This window comes from Peromyscus leucopus, chromosome 4 (assembly GCF_004664715.2).
Source record: "Peromyscus leucopus breed LL Stock chromosome 4, UCI_PerLeu_2.1, whole genome shotgun sequence".
NCBI classification, from domain to species: domain Eukaryota; kingdom Metazoa; phylum Chordata; class Mammalia; order Rodentia; family Cricetidae; genus Peromyscus; species Peromyscus leucopus.
In genome coordinates this window covers 48,294,268-48,313,638 of record NC_051066.1, presented here as the reverse complement: position 1 = coordinate 48,313,638, position 19,371 = coordinate 48,294,268, and the positions used below count along the sequence as shown (strand labels likewise).

General features: G+C 46.2%; 1 protein-coding gene across 5 annotated transcripts in view; it reads right to left on the bottom strand.

The window, feature by feature from the left end:
* Positions 1 to 18,695, bottom strand: part of Metap1d (methionyl aminopeptidase type 1D, mitochondrial) — a 78,527-nt gene extending 59,832 nt beyond the window's left edge. The window contains exon 1 of one of the 5 annotated variants that reach the window (XM_028885735.2): positions 18,454 to 18,695. In XM_028885735.2, the coding sequence (XP_028741568.1) occupies positions 18,454 to 18,493 (40 nt within the window). In that variant the 5' untranslated portion in view covers positions 18,494 to 18,695. Of the gene's footprint in view, positions 1 to 4,646; positions 4,765 to 18,277; positions 18,434 to 18,453 lie in introns of those variants that run through there. The other 4 variants (XM_028885738.2, XM_028885737.2, XM_037204870.1 and 1 more) reach the window with 4 other exon arrangements.
* Positions 18,696 to 19,371: the final 676 nt, after the last annotated feature.

The window sequence follows — 19,371 nt, the reverse complement described above, 5'->3', positions numbered from 1 at the left end:
CCACCCCTGAGCAGGTGCTATAAGCAAGCAGGCCGAGCCAGTCAGTGGTGGCGCACGCCTTTAATCCCAGTACTAGGGAAGCAGAGGCAGGTGGATCTCTGTGAGTTCAAGGCCAGCCTGGTCTGCAAAGTGAGTTCCAGGATAGCCAGGGCTACACAATAAAACCCTGTCTGGGGGCTGGAGGGGGGGGGTGGGGTGGGGTGAGGCGGAGAGAAAGCAGGCTGAGCAAGTCATGAGGAGCGAGCCAGTAAGCAGCACCCACCCCTGGTCCCTGTGTCAGTCCCTGCCCTGACTTCCTTGGATGATACACTGTAAGCTGTAAGATGAAAAAAACCCTTTCCTCCCCAGGTTGCTTTTGGTCATGGTGTTTCATCACAGCAACAGTAAAGTAACCAAGACACCTAGCTCTCTAGTAATGCATTACTAAATACTGACAAAACAAAAGCAAGCCTCCTTTGCTAGTCTATTTTCCCCATAGTACACTGTGGTTTGGAAGTGTCCCTCATATGCCCGTGTGTTAAAGGCACGGTCTTCAGCCTGCGGTGGTGAAGTAGCAGACCCTCTAAGAAGTGGGGGCCTTGTGGAAAGACGGTTGGTTACTGAGAGTGTGTGCTTAAATGGGATACTGGGGCCTTCGGTGGTTTGAATGAGAGTGGCCCTCATAGGCTATGGAATACTGAAGTGTTTAGGAGATATGGCCTTGTTGGAGGTGTGTCACTGGCAGTGAGCTCTGAGTTTCAAAAGCCCATGTCATTCCCGGTTAGTGCTCTCTCTCTTTCTCCCTCTCTCCCTCCCCTTCTCCCTTTCCTTCTCTCTGCCCAGTGGTTGCTGTCTCAACATGGAGGCTCTCAGCTACTGCTCTAGCACCGGCCTGTCTGCCGCCATGCTTGCCGCCATGATGGTCATGGACTAACCCTGAAGACCTCTTGTGCTTTCTCACTTAAAACCTGACCTTTGCCCCAGGGCCCTCAGTGTTTGTTCTCACCATTTTAGGACTTTAACATATTGTTTCTCTAACTTCAATAATCTTGTTCTTCACTACCATTAACCTTTAGGTCTTCTAAACAGTCACCTCCTCTGATCTTTTAAGACCTCAGTAGATGACCTATCTCTGGGGCCCGCATTGACTGTGAGTGCCTGGCAACAGCCCTTAACACATGTGCTACCACTGTCTGTCATCTTCCTACTCTGACCTTCCATTAGGTTGCCAGCTCCCTGGGGACAAGGAATGTGACTATTTTATCACTGCATATCATGTCTGAGAAATCAGGAATCTCTTACAAATAAAATGACCCGGTATGAAGTAGATTAAAGGAAAAAGACGAGTAAAGGTGGACTAAATGTGGTCCATGGATAACAGTTGTCAGGGACTAACTATCGTGCCCACGATTTAACAGGAAAAGGACTTGCCGTTGCCATCACCTTAGAAGTGTTGGACATCTGTCACTGGGTTCAGGAAAAAGACTGCAAATTAGATCAAGGTTACCGCACAAAAGGAATGATAAAAGCATAGTAAAATGAAAGACGGTAGACTATACCACGGAAGTTTTTCTGCCCAAGCTGTAGCAAAACTCATTTCAGAGGTCAAAAAAGACGGCGACTCAAACACGTATCCACCTTTACTGCTAACTGACGTATTTACTTACATAACTTCACGGTGCTAGTGTTTGAACCCGGGGACAAACCAGGCAAGTGATCTACCACGGAGCCACACCCTCGGCCCCGCATCTCCTGCAGATTACGGCAGGAGCCCACAAGATCAGAAGACAGGAGAGGACACAAGAGGTTGAAGAAAAGCTCGTGATGGGTGGGGACGGCTTGGAGAACCAAGGAAATGGAACGGAGTCTATGCAGTGCAGTGAGGTGGGAATGCTCAGGAACCAACTGTGTCACCAGAATTCCAGACAAGAGAAAGCCAAGTTAAAATGACAGGTGGACGGAAGTGTTTAAAGCACAGAAGTCCCCAGATCTCATAAGACATAAGGTGAGACCACTAGACCACTACCCCTTGACCATTTTGTTTGTTTGTTTGCTTTTTCAAGACAGGGTTTCTCTGTGTAGCCCTGCCTGTCCCGAAACTCACTCTGTAGACCAGGCTGGCCTCGAACTCAGAGAGATCCACCTCCCTCTGCCTCCCAAGCGCTGGGATTAAAGGTGTGCATCACTGCCCAAACCCTCTGACTATTCTGATCAAAGACTAGGAATGAGTCTCAGGAGGTGGGACAACTGGACACAGGGCACAGTGCTGAGGAGGAGGGGGTGGGTGACATGCGCTCTCCGGCCCCTCTTTGACAGTTTTCTAACTATACATTCCTAGAGATGGAATTAAATAACGGAGCTAAGGCTGGGTTTGCACCACAGGGACAATGTGTGTCTATCACATCTGAGGCTTAGTTCCTTCCCCAGCACTTCAAAAACAATACCTTTCATTGTTTTTAATTTTATGCATTTGGATATTTTGTCTGAATGAGTTTAAGCATGCAGAGCCCATGGTGGCCAATAAAAGGCATCAGATCACCTGGAACTGGAGTTAAAAACAATTATAAGGCACTGGGTGGGTGCTGGGAATCAAACATGGATCCTCTGGAAGAGCAGCCAGTGCTCTTAACCACTGAGCCATGTCTTCACCTCACAATACCCTAATTTTTAAGAGCAAGTGGCAAGCGCCTATAGTCATCAAGGTCAAGACTTCCCAACTTCGTGGCTGGGGCATGCCATATTCAAAATATTCAACATGGGACTGAGGATGCAGCTTGCTTGGGAGAGTGCTTGCCTGGCATACATGAGGCCCTGGGTTCAATTCTCCCATCACACAAAACAAAACAGTGAACCTAACCAGCAAACAGGAATCATTTAGGGCATGCTAAAATCATCTCAATGTAATGTGATACAATACGTTGTGTGAACCACTTCGTGGTTTGTCTGTATTTTTATTTCTAGCTGAGCTAAGGACTGACCCTGTGGCATCATATACACCAGATAAGCACTTTACCACTGAGCCACACTCTCATCCTTGCAAATGTATTTACTGTAAACACATTTACAAGTCAGAAAACCACACACCACAGCCATGTCTCCCTCCCGTGGTCAGCCTCTGAGGCTGAGTGGCCGCTTCCTCGTCCAGTTTTCCTTCTCACACATGTGGCCTCTTTCTGCTCCTCCTCAGATCAGAGGGGACCTGCCACGCATTAGCTCCTTCACCTCTTCGCCCACTCCTTCCCACTCTCACCCTGGGTCTCAGAACTGCCTCCTCACCCTCCAGTTCTAACATGTTAATTCTTTGTCTCTGACTAATGGGGCCCTTGCTGCCTGCCTGCCTGCCTCCCTGTGCTTTCCTCTCAGACTCCTGAGATGCGTCTCCTCTCCTTTCACATTCTCTAACTCCTGGCCTGGCTCCTAATTTGAACTGTTGCTTAGGAAATCTGGTAAGGTGGCCGGGGAGACAATTGGGGCAGATGCATAAATGCAGGCCATGGGGAGACCAGGTGGCCAACCCAGGCCTCTGTGGCAGGAGGGGGTGGGCCTGAACTAAAGGATGGGGCCAGCCAAGCCTCCGCCAGAAGCCCAGTCCTGCTGATCAACAGCCGGAGTGCCCACACAGGGCTGGCCTGGATTGGCTCTGAGAGTCGCCAGTTGGACATACTGACCTAGACAATAATTAGGTCACGTTCAAGGTCTGCTGCACAGAACAAGAAAGACAGTTTCAAAGAAGGCTACATCTCACCCTTACAGATTTTACTCCTAAATTTTCTGGATTTGCAGACACGGTAAGAATTGAAGGCAGATCCCACCAGGTACTGGACACTGTGACACACAGGACCTTCGGATGAATGTTCTTTTATGTGCTTTTGGAAATGACCCAGGTGCTTGGTGAACACAGGGGAATCTAGTAGGTATGCTTGATGAGAATCCACACTGGGAAGGAATTGAAGATCAAGGTCAGGAGTGATTAATATACACACAGGAAGTCATCAACATTGAGGCAATATGAATCTCATTAAATCTTCAATAGCTTCCTATTGCCTGAAGGAACGGAGTGGTATTCTAATGATTAAAGCAATAACATTAAAGTAGAAAACAGCATTAGAAAATTAATCTGGCCCTTACCAAAGAAGCTACCATCAAGCACTAACCACTTAGCCCTCCTCCTAGGGCTCTCCTTAGCTGTGACTCTTCCTTAACATGCCACTTCCCCTTCGTTCACTTTGTTAACCTAAACCTTCTCCCTAGTTGGAAGCCTTGGCCGAAGCTAACTGGTGATGGAGGCACTTGAGGCCCTCCTCCCCTCTCTTCTTCTGACCTAGTTAACAGATAATCCCCCACGGTGAGGCCATCCCACTGCGGTTCCTGGCTGTCTGCCCCCCACCCCCGCCCCGGTGTTCACTGGCCCACGAAGCTTTCTCCTGCTGTGGTCCTCACGCTTTTCTGACTGCAGTGCCCCTCACTGCCCTCTGTGATCCCTCCAACAGCTGCTCTGCACAGAGCGGGGAGCAGGGGAACCCACAGAGGATGGCGGAGTTGTTTCTTGAAGCGCTAGCTTCTCGGATGGGTCGGCACCGCACAGCCGGTCTGCACCGCGTCTGCCCAGGTGCCCTTTCGCCACTCACTTAGTTCTGTCGGATCTTACAGGAAAATCATAACCTTACCTGTGCTACAGACAGGCTGTGTGAGGCCCCAAAGGCGGAGATCACGGGCTGAACTGAGAAAAACTGAGTTTGTTACGTAGATTCTGCATGCGAGAGAGAACATTAGCCTAACGAACACTTCAATGACTGATCAACGTTCGTGTATGCAGGAGAAACTTTTTTTTTTTTTGAGACAGGGGTCTCTCTACATAGTCCTGGCTGTCCTGGAACCCACTATGTAGACCAGGCTGGCCTCGACTCCAAACTCACCCAGATTTACCAGCCTCTGACTTTGCCTCCCAAGTGCTGGGATTAGATCAACAAGACTATTCCCAGCTCTGTGGGAGAGATCTTTATAGACCACAGTCTCTATCACTAGCTTCCATGAGGACAGAAAGCAATTTTAGAAAAGACTACTGAAGCGCAGCATTTGAACTGAAATACTCCCTCCTAAGGGAGGAGAGAGGCCCAAGTCTCAGGAGGCTCTCAAAGCTGCTGATCCCAGACCCCCCCTCCCCCCAGAGGATACACAGTGAGCGATGGCTGGGGAAAGGGGACTCTTCCAGAGCTGCCCGTCCGTCCGCCAGGCAGGACGCTCCAGCTTTTGGGATTGACAGCATGATGGGCCACTGGGGATGCTTGAGTCACTGGGGCTCCCGAGGGTAACCCCAATAAGTCCACTCATTCACCAAGAATAGAAGTTTCTTCTTGTCTCTCCCGGGAGGGAAGAAGAGAAGTCACAGGACACAATGTGGGGGAAACCACTTTGGAAATACTTCCTCTTAGGCACTGGGATGGCTCAGTGGGTACAGGTGCCCACCAAGTCTGCTGGCCTGAATTCGGTCCCTGAGACCGACACGGAAGAAGGAAAGAAGAGACTTCTGCATTGTCCTCTGACCTCTTCATCTGCTCTGTGGTGCACATGCCCATACACATGCACACGCATGCATAAACAAATGTTCAGAACATTAAACATCAGAAAGGAATGCCCACCCTTCCTATCTAAATGGCGAGGAGCTTTTGTTTGTTGTTTGGGGACAGGGTCTCAGGTAGCACGTGTGGGCTGGCCTTGAGCTTGCTGTGTAACTGAGAATAACCTTGAACTTCTGATTCTCTTGCTACTGTCGTCCCAGTGCTGGGATCACATGTGGAGGCCACCTCACCAGTCTATGGTTTGTTGGGGATCAAACCTCGGGCTTTGTGCAGGTCAGGTAAACTACCAACTGAGCTACATCCCCAGCCCCTAAATGGTGAGGCCTTTATATATTTCTAAATGTATAGTGAACGGGATCTTACTATGCAGCATCGTCCAGCTGGCCTCAAGGTTTTGACCCTCCTGCCTCAGCTTCAAGTGCTGGGTTACCAGTGTATACCACCATACTTTATAATATCTTAATACCACTACCAGGAGTAGCTACCATGGGCTTACCCTATGCCATGACTTGTGCGAAGTGATGCTGTAGTAGCCAGTTTCCAAGATGGTCCCCAATGCCAGCCTTCTGGTCCAGCTCCTTACCCCAGTGTATAATGGGATGCGTACATATAACAGAAGCAATGGGAAGTCATTTCTGAGGTTTGGTGAACAGAGGTTGTGGTACGTTTTTGTGGCTACTCATCACTAGCTCCATGCTGTGATGACCATGGCTAGAGTCTCAGTTAGAAAAACGAAACAGTAGCTGAGTGTGGTGGACCTCATCTGTAGTCCCAGCACTTGGGAGCTGAGGCAGGAGACTCACGAGTTAACGAACAGCTGGGACAAAAAAATGGGGTCTGTAGACCAACAGCTTCAACTGCAACCTTCTGATCCTGACCAGAAGCACGCAGCCAACTACTGGCCTGTTGGTCCTTGGGTTATGGCTGGTGCTGTTTGTCAACTGCACCCTAGTTGTCTGAGAGTCATTTGTATTACAGTGATGATTAGCAGTATTTATTTGTTTATTTACCACCACCACCACAATGACCAGGTTTCTCTGTGTAGCCCTGGCTGTCCTGGAACTCACTTTGTAGATTAGCCTGGCCTAAGAGATCTGCCTGCCTCTGCCTCCCAAGTGTTGTGATTAAAGGTGTGCACCACCACTGCCCAGCAAAGATGTATTTATTGATGTATATGGTGTTTTGTCTGCACGTACATTTGCACACCATAGAGCTAGAGTTCTAGACAGTTGTGAGCTGCCATATAAGCGCTGGGAATTGAACTCGGGACCTCTAGAAGAGCAGCCTTAACCACTGAGTCGTTTATCTAGCCCTATTTTCCTTTTAAACACAGGGCCTCACGTAGCCCAGGCTGACCTCCAACTTGCCATGTAGCCAGGGAAGAATGGAGTGCTTGGACTTCAGGGTTAGCCACCACATGCAGCACCCAGTTTCCCTGATGCTTGAGATGGAGGCCAGAACTTCATGGCAGGTGAGCACTCTACTGAGCTGGGTCCACAGCTTGCCCAGGCAGTGATTTCTTTAAACACTTTTGGGATCCCAGGAAGGCAGGTGAGCCTTCACCACCATTTACAAATGAACTCACAGAGGTGAACTAATGCACCCCAATACATGACTAGCTGAAGTTTTGGGACTCAGACAGAAGGAGCTTGATTTGAGAACCCACATTTTTAACTATTGTTTATAGCCTGCCTCCTACTTCTTGTGTGCGAGTGTGTGTGTGTGTGTGTGTGTGTGTGTGTGTGTGTGTGTGTGTGTGTGTGTTTTAGTAGGGATCAAATCCATGACCTCATACATGTTAGGCAAGTGCTCTACCACTGAGCTACACATATCCATAGTCCTCATATTACTTTTATAATAAGAAATTATAGTGGAAAGTATTTTCTCCCCTAGAAAAGGAAACTCCCACTGTCCCTTCACTGTGTCAGGGTAGAGGCTCCCTCCCCAGTTCCTAGGACCCCCCTCTGCTCTTTCTTACTTCTTTCAAGTCTCCTCTTTCTAGGAGGCTTCCTGATCCCTGGGGTCTCTAGTGATCCCGCCTCCTTATCATTTTCTTTCTTTCTCTGCTTCTACACATGGCCATTCTCTGTTTCAGAAACAAAGCAAGGCTGGAGGGATGGCTCAGCAGTTAAGAGTGCTGGTTGTTCCAGAGGACCCAGGTTCATTTCAAAGCACCGAATGGCAGCTCACAACTGTCTGTAAATCCAGCCCCAGATGATCTGATGCCCTCTTTTGGCCTCCCTGGGCACTGAATACATGTGGTACACAGATATACAGGCAAGCAAAACACCCATACACATAACTAATTAATTAATGCGAGGGCTGGAAAGAGAGTTCAGTCAGCAAACTTGTGTTTGCTGCACAAGTGTGGGGACCTGAGTTCGGATTCCCAGCACCCACATCAAAAGCTGGGCATAGTGTTATGTTTGTAATGCTCGCCCTGGAGATGCAGAGATGGGCAGATTGCTAGAGTATACTAGCTACTCATTCTAGCCAAACTGCTGAGCTCCAAGTTCAGTGAGAGACCCTGTCTCAAAAACTAAAGTGAAGAGCAATTGAGGAAGACAGCCAACATCAACCTCTGACCTCCACAAGCATGTACACACAAGTGTATGTGGCCACACACGCAGATGCACACGCGTGAACACACACACACACACACACACACACACAGAGAGAGAGCCAGTGCTGGTGGTGCATACCTGTAATCTAGCTCTCAGGACACTGAGGCAAGAGATTCACAAGTTCAAGACCAGCCTGGGCTCAATAGTGAGAGCTTGTCTCAAAAACCAAAACAAAACTTATGTCCATAAAAATCATATACACAAATCATACAAACAAATGTCCTAAGCATCATTTTTCATCATTGCTAAAAAGCAGAAGCAACACAAATGTCCATCAGCAGGCGAAGGGATATACAAAACGTAATCTCTCTATATATTCTAATAAACATATACTACATACAGAAATGATGTATAATTCAGGAATATAAAGGAATAAAGTTCTGGCAAATGCCTGAAAACATCATGCTAAGTGTAAGAAGCCAATCACACAAGACTACATATTACATAATTCCATGTACATGAAATGTCCACAGACTAGGGATGTGCTCAGTTGGTCAAGTGCTTTCCTAGCATCCACAAAGCCCTGGATGGATCCCTAGCATCACATAAAGTGGGCATGGTGACTCACACTTGTAATCCCAGGCTTTGGGAGGTAGGCACAGGAAGATTAGAAATTCTACGTCATCTTTAGCTACATACTGAGTCTGGGGCCAGCCAGGGCCACATGAGAGCCTACAAAGCAGAAACAGAAGGCGAGCGGCTGTGAGGGCTGTGGGGGACAGGCAGGCCGAGGACAGACTGCTATGAAAAGATTCTTCCTGAGGTCATGAAAATATAACTGATCCTGGCGATGGCTGCACAATTTGGTGAGTATATTTAGAAGCACGGCATTATACTCTCTAAATATGTGGGATGGTGATGGTTGTCAATTATATCTTTAGAAAATTCTGTTTTTAACAAAAGGACGTCTCCCTCCATCTCTTGACACAAACAAACAAACAAGTGAAAAACATCGTTCTCTACAATGACTATCAATCCTGTTTCTTTTCTTTCTAAAAATTTGCACCACATCTCTGTCTACCTCTCAGTGGGCAAATTCATTCACTTTTACTAGCTACCCCAACTTCCTCCTGAGAATCTCTTCTGGCCTCGGCTCTCCACATCCGTCAGTCCCTCTCCCAGGCCTTTTCAGGAAGCCGCCGGCACCTGTTCTCACGGCTCCTTCCGCATCCATCCCCGTGACTATTCACCATGACTCTGATTCTGCACTGTTGTCTAGTGGACCGAAAAGACCTTCCCCCATACACTCAGAGTCCTTGAACAGTAGACTCAAATGGAGACACCCTCTCATTTCCCTGTCTCAGTGGTCACCGACGTCAAGCTGATGACACCTGAGTTGGACATCAGTTTCCCAGGACTGGATCCTGACCTGCCTTCATCTCCTATGAATCCCTTACACAAACCCTCTATCCTAAACACGTCCTGAGTGTTTCTGTGTCCTGGAGGTGTGTCTCCACCACCCTGCCTTAACGCCTTTGGAATGCCCTTCTCCCCACACTGCTGACTGTCTTAACCGTCCTTCAGGACCTCATTCAAGTCTCAATTCTGTGAAGTACCAACTCCGGCTCCCAATTCTCTGCCTTCCTTCCCCTGCTCCAGGAGCACCATCACGGGATGTACTGTCATACATGCTAGGAGGTTCGTTCCTCCAAACTCACAACTGCTTGGCAGAGTACAAAGTCACCCTCATGATGACACTCCAGGCCTTCCCTGCTACCCAGTTTTCTCCTGATGCCCCTGTTCTCTGGCTTTGCTGGGAATTCTCATCTTTGAACACTTTTTTTTTTTTTTCTTCTTCAAGACAGGGTCTAGCTATGTAGCTCTGGCTGTCCTGGAACTTATGTGTAGACCAGGCTGGCCTCAAACTCATAGATCCACCTGCCTCTGCCTTTCAGGGCTGGTGTAAAAGGCGTGCGCCACTATGCCTGGCTTGGATACTTTTTTTTCTTCTTCTTCTTCTTCTTTAAACTAACAGTTTCTTCTGCTTCCAGGTTATTCAATCTAATAATAAAAGACACAGCTTTAAACATAAATAGAGTTTTTGTTCTTACACAGCAGCTTGCCTTGGCTAACTCTGGAATTCCTCCTCCTCTTGCCAAACTCCTGCCTCTTCTCTCTTGTTCTTTCTATAATGCCCATGTGGAAAACTCCCGCTCAGTCCAGCTCTCTACCTCATCCCTGCCCATCGTTCCACAGACACTTAGCCTGGCTGGCCTTAAACTGACAGAGATCTGCCTGCCTCTGAAGTCCTGGGATTAATGGTGGGCAGCACCACACCCAGGCCTTCTACCTTGGGTACCTACACATACAAAATGATACACATTTGGAGAAAATCACACAGTATCAACAGGTAGGCCGCTAAGATCACTGTCATGTCAGTGAGTGTCAATTCTGTTGGGCAATCCTCCTCCTTATTGGTTGCCAGTTTCTTACACTATTTCCCAATTCCCCACCTCGTTTCATCTGTAATCTCTAAAACAATGAAAAGAAATAAATGTAAATCAATGAAGACAAGGGGCTTCCTCAGTTTTCCGTGTTATCTACTCCATCTATCATTTCTGAACTCCTCAGAGAACAGGAGTCTGGCTGTCTTCCCTCTGCCTCATAGGCATGCCTCGGCTCAGCTCCTCTCAGACTCACGTCCCACCCAGGCGGTCCTCAACCCCCACCCCAACTCTGCTGTTGGCCACTCCTAGCTCTTCCTCAACCAGCCCGGCAATTAATCCCGGCATGTTAATCCCGCAGCTCTTCCAGGGCTTTAGACAAGAAGCTCTCTTCTCTCCTCCCACCTGACAAAGTCTTCTTTGTCCTGGCAGCCACAGACCCCGGCTAGCCGGCCACAGACCCCTGCTAGCCGGCACAGCGACACTCCCTCTCCCGTCTCCACCACGGTCCACTGTGCCAGTTACTGCGGCTGCGCATCCGTCTCTCCGCTGCAGTAACTGGGTGACTTCCGAGTCCCTCAAGGACTGAGAACTTGGGAGGATAAGAACCACATATTTCAAGTTCAGGACACCGTTGCTGGCATCGCCACTACCTAGGCTCCTTTTGTGTTTCTACAACATTTAGAACAAACCTTTCTCCTCTTCTCATTAACTTGTGCATTAATACTTTGTGGCTAGAGAATATAGCTTATAATTTGTTGTTGTTTTTTACAACTATTAAGACTTCTATTGGCATGAGTTATCAAGTTTTATCCTATTTTATACGTATCTGGGATTTTTGGTTTGGGTTCTTGCTTTACACATATTTGTAAAAATAAAAATAAAGGTAATATTAAACCCAAAGCATCACATTTAATTTTTAAATCAAACTTACTAATTATACATTCTGAACTTTAACAGCCTTATTGTATCTACTTGTCAAGTTCTTAGTTCCCACTGTGACTGCGGTTTTTATCAGTTTTTCCTTTTGTTTCTAATAGTTCTTGCCTCGTGTATCTCAACACATTATTTGATTCATTATTAATAACTTTATTGTAGCATAATTAACTAGTCACTTTTCATTCACTCATTCAAAAAAAAACCTCACTGAATTTTACATGTCAGACATCATTCTAGGTGCTTGACGTACGTCAGAGAACAAAAGAAACACAAATCCTGGTAGCTCTTACATTCTGCTGGAGACGGGCACCAGGCGAGCAGCCTGACAAGGAACTACTGTGCTGCGCAGGCCCTGCTCCGGCATTGCAAGGATCTGGCTTTTACTTTGAGGGTTTTAAGCAGAAGAATGACATGATCTAATTTGCATTTTTATAAGATCAGTCAGTCTACTAATGTTCACAATAGAATACAGAGGGCAGGGATAGCGACAGAGAGACCAGGGCAACTGCATTAATCCAAGGAAGAAATGATGTTGGTTAAAATCAGGTGGTAATGGAGAGAGAGAGAAAATTTGTTTGGTTTCTGGGTGTAAATTTTTATTTATTTATCATTTGTTTGTTTTTGTTCTTACTGTTTATTAGATAGGGTTTCTCTGTGTAACAGCCCTGGCTGTCCTGGAACTCACTTTCTAAACCAGGCTGCCCTAAAACTCACAGAGATCCACCTGATTCTGCCTCCCTAGCACTGGCCTGGGTATATCTTAATGGCAGGTCCAACAACATTTCTATTTATTTATTTATTTATTTATTTATTTATTTATTTATTTATTTAGGTTTCTCGAGACAGGGTTTCTCTGTGTAGCTCTGGCTCTCCTGGAACTCACTCTGTAGACCAGGCTGGCCTTCGAACTCAGAGATCCACCTGTCTCTCGCTCCTGAGTGCTGGGATTAAAGGCGTGCACCACCACTGCCTAGCCCAACAAGATTTCTTAAATGTATTTCTTAACGGACTAAATGCTGAAGAATTAAAAGAGAGAGAGAGAGAGAGAGAGAGAGAGAGAGAGAGAGAGAGAGAAGAAAATGAGTGTGATCGAAGGTTGACAAGAAATCTGAAAATGTCACATCGGGGCTGGGGAGTCAGCTCAGCAGGTAAAGTGCTGGTTGTCACAGGAGGTTGTGAACTTGATCCTAGTATCCATGGAAAAAAGCTGAGCTCTACAGTAAGTGCCTGTGACCCCAGGGCAGTGATGGGGGGGAAGTAGGCAGAGACAGGAAGATTTCTGAAGACAGCTCCATGATCAGAGAGAGACTCTGCCTCAAAAAAAATAAGGTGGAACCAGGGGTGGCGGCTGACACCTTTAGTCTCGGCACTTGGTAAGCAGAAGCAAACATCTCAGTTCTAGGCTAGCCTGATCTATATAGAGAAGTCCAGGCTAACCAGGGCTACACAATGAGAACCTGTCTTAAAAAAAAAAAAAAAAAAAAAATAGCATGGAGCAGAGAGATTCTTAGTTAGAGGAGCTGGCTACCAAGTGACTCAGAACCAAAAACAAAAATTTGAAAAAAAAAAAAAAAAAAAAAAAAAAAAAAAAAACTGTTCACAGTAAAAGAAACAAACAAAACACAACAAAAAACACAGATGTACTAAATCACACATAAACACAAAATTTATAAAAAGTCACACTGTATACTTTATATAGGTGAATTGTATGGTATTCAAATTATATGCCAAATATGCTGCTTTTTTAAAAATTGCCATCAACTAGGCTGGGCATGGTGGCAGAGAGGTATAATCTCAGCATTCAGGAGGCCAGCCTGGGCTACAAAGCAAGACCTCGCTTGAGAAACAAAATAATACAAACTTATCAACAACTAAGGTGAGAATTGGGGGAGGGGCCGGCGGCGGCAGCAGCAGCGGCGGCGGAAGAGTACTTACTACAAATCCAGTTTCCAAGATGTAAACATGTTGACTTTTTAAAAAGAATTTGAAGCTGGGCAGTGGTGACTCACGCCTTTAATCCCAGCACTCAGGAGGCAAAGTCAGGCGGATCTCTGTGAGTTCGAGGCCAGCCTGGTCTACAGAGATCCAGGATAGGCACCAAAAGCTACACAGAGAAACCCTGTCTCAAAAAAAAACAAACATAAAGAAAGAAAAAAGAATGTGATACATATACATGAAAAAGTATATTTCTTATTTGACATGTTGACTTTGAGATGTCTATTAAGTGAAGATGTTCAGTAGGCAGGAGATGCAGCCCCTGACCGCTGTTGGTAAGCCCTGGGATCCTATAGCTGAACGGACATTGTGTAGAGCCATGGACTTAATGACATCTTTAAGGGGCGGCTGAGTCTAGACACGGTCTGCAAAGTAACTTCTTATATATCTGCTCAGGGTTAATACTGCTGCTTTGCTTTTCACAATGGATTCTTCTCTGTGAACCAATTTTACCTTCTAGCTCAGCTCTGGAAACCCGGTAAAGATGGGATGTCAGCTGTGACACAAAGGATTGTGGTCTGTGATGAAAGTGACTGGACTGGCTAGTTCTATGTCAACTGGTCACATGCTACCTCATCCCTGGGGGCGGGAGGCGCTCAGTTGAGAAAATTCCCCCATTAGATCAGGCTACAAGCAAAACCGTAGGGCATTTTCTTAATTAGTGATTGATGGGGGAAGGCCCAGGCCATTGTGGGTGGGGGCACCCCTGGGCTGGTGGTCCTGGGTTCTATAAGAAAGATGTAGGCTGAGCAAGCCATGGGGAGCAAGTACCCCTCCATGGCCTCTGTATCTGCTCCTGCCTCTAGGTTCCTGCCCTGTTTGAATCCCTGTCCTGACTTCTTTTAATGATGAACAAAGCTATGGTTGCATAGGCCAAATAAACCCTAGTGAATTCTCCATTTGTCTAGAACACACAAGATCCTGTCTAAAAACAAAACAAGCCTTCTTCTATTTATGGAAGCATAACTGCTCTAAGAATTCCTTGTTGTGTGATATTTTGATTTTGTTCTGACAAATAAAGCTTGCTTGGAGTCAGAAGGCGGAGTTAGCCACTAGCCGACCAAAACTAACCACAGAGGTTTTGGAAGACTGAGGACAGACAGGAGAGGAAGCAGTAAGGCGGGGCGGAAAGGGATCTGGCTCTGTTTTGGAGGAAGGGAACAGAACAGGTAGGAAGGAATGGTGACTTCTCTGTTTCTCTGATCCCAATATCTGACTCCTACATTTTTATTGATAAAGAATAATTAGAGTAACGGTTCAGTTCTTTCTGTATTAAGCAACCAGGCTAGCATGGGGACCAAATGGTTGGTGGCACTACATATTGAGGTAATGCAGAGGACAGTGAGCCTTAAGAGAAAACAAATTAATCACACACACCCCCAGATTTCTGCTCTGCAAAACCTTTCCAAACGTGGTATTGGGAAGTGAGGCCATGAACCATGTGACTGCTTGGCTAAGTCAGAGAATGAAGGGTTTGATTCAAAAGCAGCTGGAAAAGAGGCATGCCACTCCACAAGGTCATTAAGACTAAGCTGCTGCTGACTGAGAGCTGAACCAATTCCAGAGTTTGCAATGTTGGTAGAAGTAGGAAGCCCAGTTTAAGTCCAGAGCCAACATACTTCCCTGAGCAAACCTCACAAAGCCTCCCAAAACCCAACAGCATTCAACTGAGACCTCAGAAAGTCTATGACTTAGGAATTAAGAATCACCCGTTAACAGGGTAAAAGTGGATAAATTCCATCTACCTGGCTGCCTGTCTTTATAAATAAAGTTTTATTGGAACATAGCTGTGCTCACTTGCACCTGGCAGCATTGAGAAATTGCAACAGATAGTATTGTCACAAAAGCCTAAGATACTATCTGGCCTTTGCTGAATTCTACTCTGGAGTAAGACTCCTTGTATTTCCCCCTGGAATAACTGCAAACCCTCCAAAAAAAAAAATTTGTTCTAACAAAGAATAACATCAAGCCCAGCAAAACAAACTGCTGCCTAACACTCAACATAGCATAAAGACAATCAATATAATCTCTAAAAGATATCCATTGTGGCCAGGCGTGGTATAGCACACCTTTAATCCCAGCACTCCGGAGGTGGAGGCAGAGGCAGTTGGATCTGAGTTCAAGGCCAGTCTGATCTACATAGTGAATTCCAGGATAGTTAGGGCTGTTATACAGAGAAACCCTGTCTCAAAAAAAAACAAGAAGAAGAAGAAAAAAAGATATCCATTGTGTGACATATACAATTAAATATTACATGAGGGGGCTGGAGAGATGGCTCAGTAGTTAAGAGCACTGACTGCTCTTCCGGAGGACCCAGGTTCAATTCCCAGCACCCACATGGCAGCTCAGAACTGTCTGTAACTCCAGTTCCAGGGGATCTGATACTCATGGCAAAACACCAATGCATATAAAATAAAAATAAATAAATTAAAAAAATAAATACTACATGAGATATGAAGCAGGGAAATGTAACGAAGAAGAAGAAGAAGAAGAAGAAGAAGAAGAAGAAGAAGAAGAAGAAGAAGAAGAAGAAGAAGAAGAAGCAGCAGCAGCAGCAGCAGCTAATAAAACAGACTGTGAGGTAGCCCAGATTTCAAGTGTTTAAAATAGCTGTTATGGGCTGGAGAGATGACTCAGTAGTTAAGAGCATGTACTGCTCTTGCAGAGGATTTTGCCAGGTGGGATTCCCATAATCCATATCTTGGGCTCACAACTGCCTATAACTCCAGTTCCAACGGATCTGACTCCTCTGGCCTCCTCGGGTACCTGCACATATGTGGTACACATAAATTCATGCAGAACACACACATGCACATAAATAATAAATAAAAACTAAATCTTTTTTTTTTAAGTTGTTATGTTTACTGGGTGTGGTGGCACATGCTTGTAATCTCAACTCTTTGGAGAGGACAGGAGGACCAGAAATTCAAGGCCATCCCACATAAGACACTTGTTAGGACAGTTGTTATAAAAGTATGTTCAAGTCCTTAAACTTGAATGGAGTTAGTGAGTAAATGGCTGGGAAATCTGAACAGAGAAACAGAAGGGGAAATGCCCAGGACTGAGGTTCACACCTCTAATCTCAGCACACAGGAGGTAGAGGCAGGAGGATCAGGAGTTCAAGGACACTTTGGACTACAAGAGACTTTGTCTTAAAACAAATAGCTAAATGGCAATTCTAGAAATAAATACAATATATATGAGGATGAGTGAGATTCTCAGTCTTTTTTCCTCCTTTTGTGGTACTGGGGATGGAACCCCAAACCAGGGCCTCATGGGTGTTAACCAAGAGTTTGACCACTGAGCTACACTCCCAGCCCTTAGGCTCATTTTTTAGAGATACACAGTGAAAAGGATCTACAAATGAAGTGATATATACCTAGGGCATACCTTAAAATAATACAGTTTGAGGAAGGCAATGTGGCTGGGGGAAGAGGAGGAACGGGTCTCTAGGCGCATGGTATGTGTTTGAAATTTCTCATATTAAGAACATTCAAAGGCTAAAAAAGGATAATCTATTCTTCACAAGAACAAAGTTGTTGGGTTTTGTTTTGTTTTTGTTTTTTCTTTCTCTGTGTAGTTTTGGAGCCTGTCTTGGAACTCACTCTGTAGACCAGGCTGGCCTTGAACTTACAGAGATCTGCCTACCTCTGCCTCCCAAGTGCTGGGATTAAAGACATTCACTACCACCACCAGGCTAAGAATAAGTTGTTTTAAATGTAAAAGATCATTCAAGTGATGCTCTGTGTACACATAATGATGACTCATCTTTGCCAAAGTCTCTAAGATATGTTAGACACTACATCTTCACAAATTTTGAATGCTTTGGTGAATATAGGCATTTCATAAACACTGAGTATTTTATTTCACAAAACTGAATGTGTGTCATTCTCTGTATGTATTACAAACTTAGATGCACACATCCACCCCAATACATGGGTATCTAACTTCACAAATGGGGGTTGCTTTAAGCTACACTGGACCGGTGAGACTGTTCAATGGGCAAAAGTGTTACTACCAAGCCGGATGACCTGAGTTCAATCTCTGGGACCCAGGTGATGGAAAGAGAAGTCCCCAAAGTTCTCCAAAGGCCTTTATTGCACACCTTGGCACCTGCTTGAGCACACACTTACACAATAAATAGACAAACAAATACATGTAATTTTTAAAGCAAGGAAATTGTCCTACAACTTGCTTTTTCCCAACAATATGTTTTGAGGATACCATTCCATGTTAACTCAACTCTTTTTACATATCCTTAGGCATACACACACAACACACACACACAAAGATGTAGGTATCTGCTTTCACACAAGGTGACTGTGTTAAGTTAATCTGAGTTGGCATACAATAAGTGCTGGGTATTACTATGAAAATATTACCTCCTAAAACCGTTCCTATGTGCCTGGCACTTAAGTAGTCCCTCAAGTTGTTGGTGCTCCTTTTTCCTCGTCCTTGAACCAATTTCTGCGTTCTTTCCAGCAAAGAGTCAAAACCTATACTAATGCAACAATGATTCACGCGAACGCACCTGTATGGAATGACTCGGGCATCATTAGTTCTCTTGAGTTATCATGAGAGTAATCACATTTTACAAGTTCCTCAAAAAGACATGCCAATACAACAGCTCTAAACCGAGTGTCCAGGCGCATTTCACAGTCGTCGCCGGCATATATGTCTGTTAACACTAATCACACAAGTAAAATGGGGTCAGAAAACATTAGGCCATGACCCCCCCTCCCCCCAAAAAAAAAAACAAAAAACCTCAAGGACTAACCACTCAGCGACATGGTCCAGGAAAGGAGTGGACAAACGTGTGTCTGTGTTTCTGCAGCCTGCCAGTGTGTGTCGTGTGCGTGGGTCTGACTGAAAGGACGCGCGTGCGTACCACGTCCACGCGCGGACGTCTCTCTAGGCGCGCAGCCCTGGAGCGGTCGGATTCCGATCGCTTACCTCCACGGACGAGCAGGTGGACGCCGACGGGCGCCGCCATGTTGGCTCCGGTCACGTGGCCAGGAGAGGGCCTCGCAGCTCCGCCCACTGGAGAAGCCGCGCTACCCAAGCCCCGAGGCGCTGAGGCGGCCGGACGGGAGTGCGCGTGCGCGTGAGCCTGACTGCGCGGGGAACCCAGGTTAACTAGTGGCTCTGGTGCCTCGACCAGCAGCTCCACCTGCGGCCAGCTCGCTCTCGCGCCACGAGAGGCTGGCTCCCGCCGCAGCTCTTGCTCTGCGCCCTCGCACCCATCTAGGATGGAAGAAAACTGTCAGGTAAGTGTGGCCTCCAGTATTTATGGCATCAACATTTTGGTGCATGGAAACATGAAGCTGGGCTGGAAAAAGAACACAATTCAGTGTGCAACATGGCACTTTGCATCGTCTTCCACTCTCTCACAAATTATTTCACGGCAATTAGTTGGAAGGCAGAATTTGGTTCAAACTCATCAGCTGCCCCTTGCTATGTTTGAACCTAAATTACTCAGCGGAGACTCCAGAATAGAATAGCTAAGACACCTATGTGCTCCAGTGGGTATCCTCGGGGGATTTCTCTTTCCCCCCGATTACACTTCCTGCGTGGCAGTATTAACTGGTGGTGTTCCTTTAGACATTTAAAGGATGACCCTGTCAATATGCATAGCCCACAGCTGAACCCCATGGAAAGTCAAGTATGAGTTAAGCGAGGCAGCTGGTGTATCTTCGATGATACTGTTGCCCATTTTTATCACCTTCTTTCTGCCCTTGTTCTGATGTGGATTCCAGCCGGTCATGGACCATGCGTTACCCATCTTGGTAGCCTCCAGGGCTCAGCACAGAACATGATACTCCAAGATGTGTATGGTGAAGGAGCCCGAACTGTGGATGTAGCAGTTTCTGG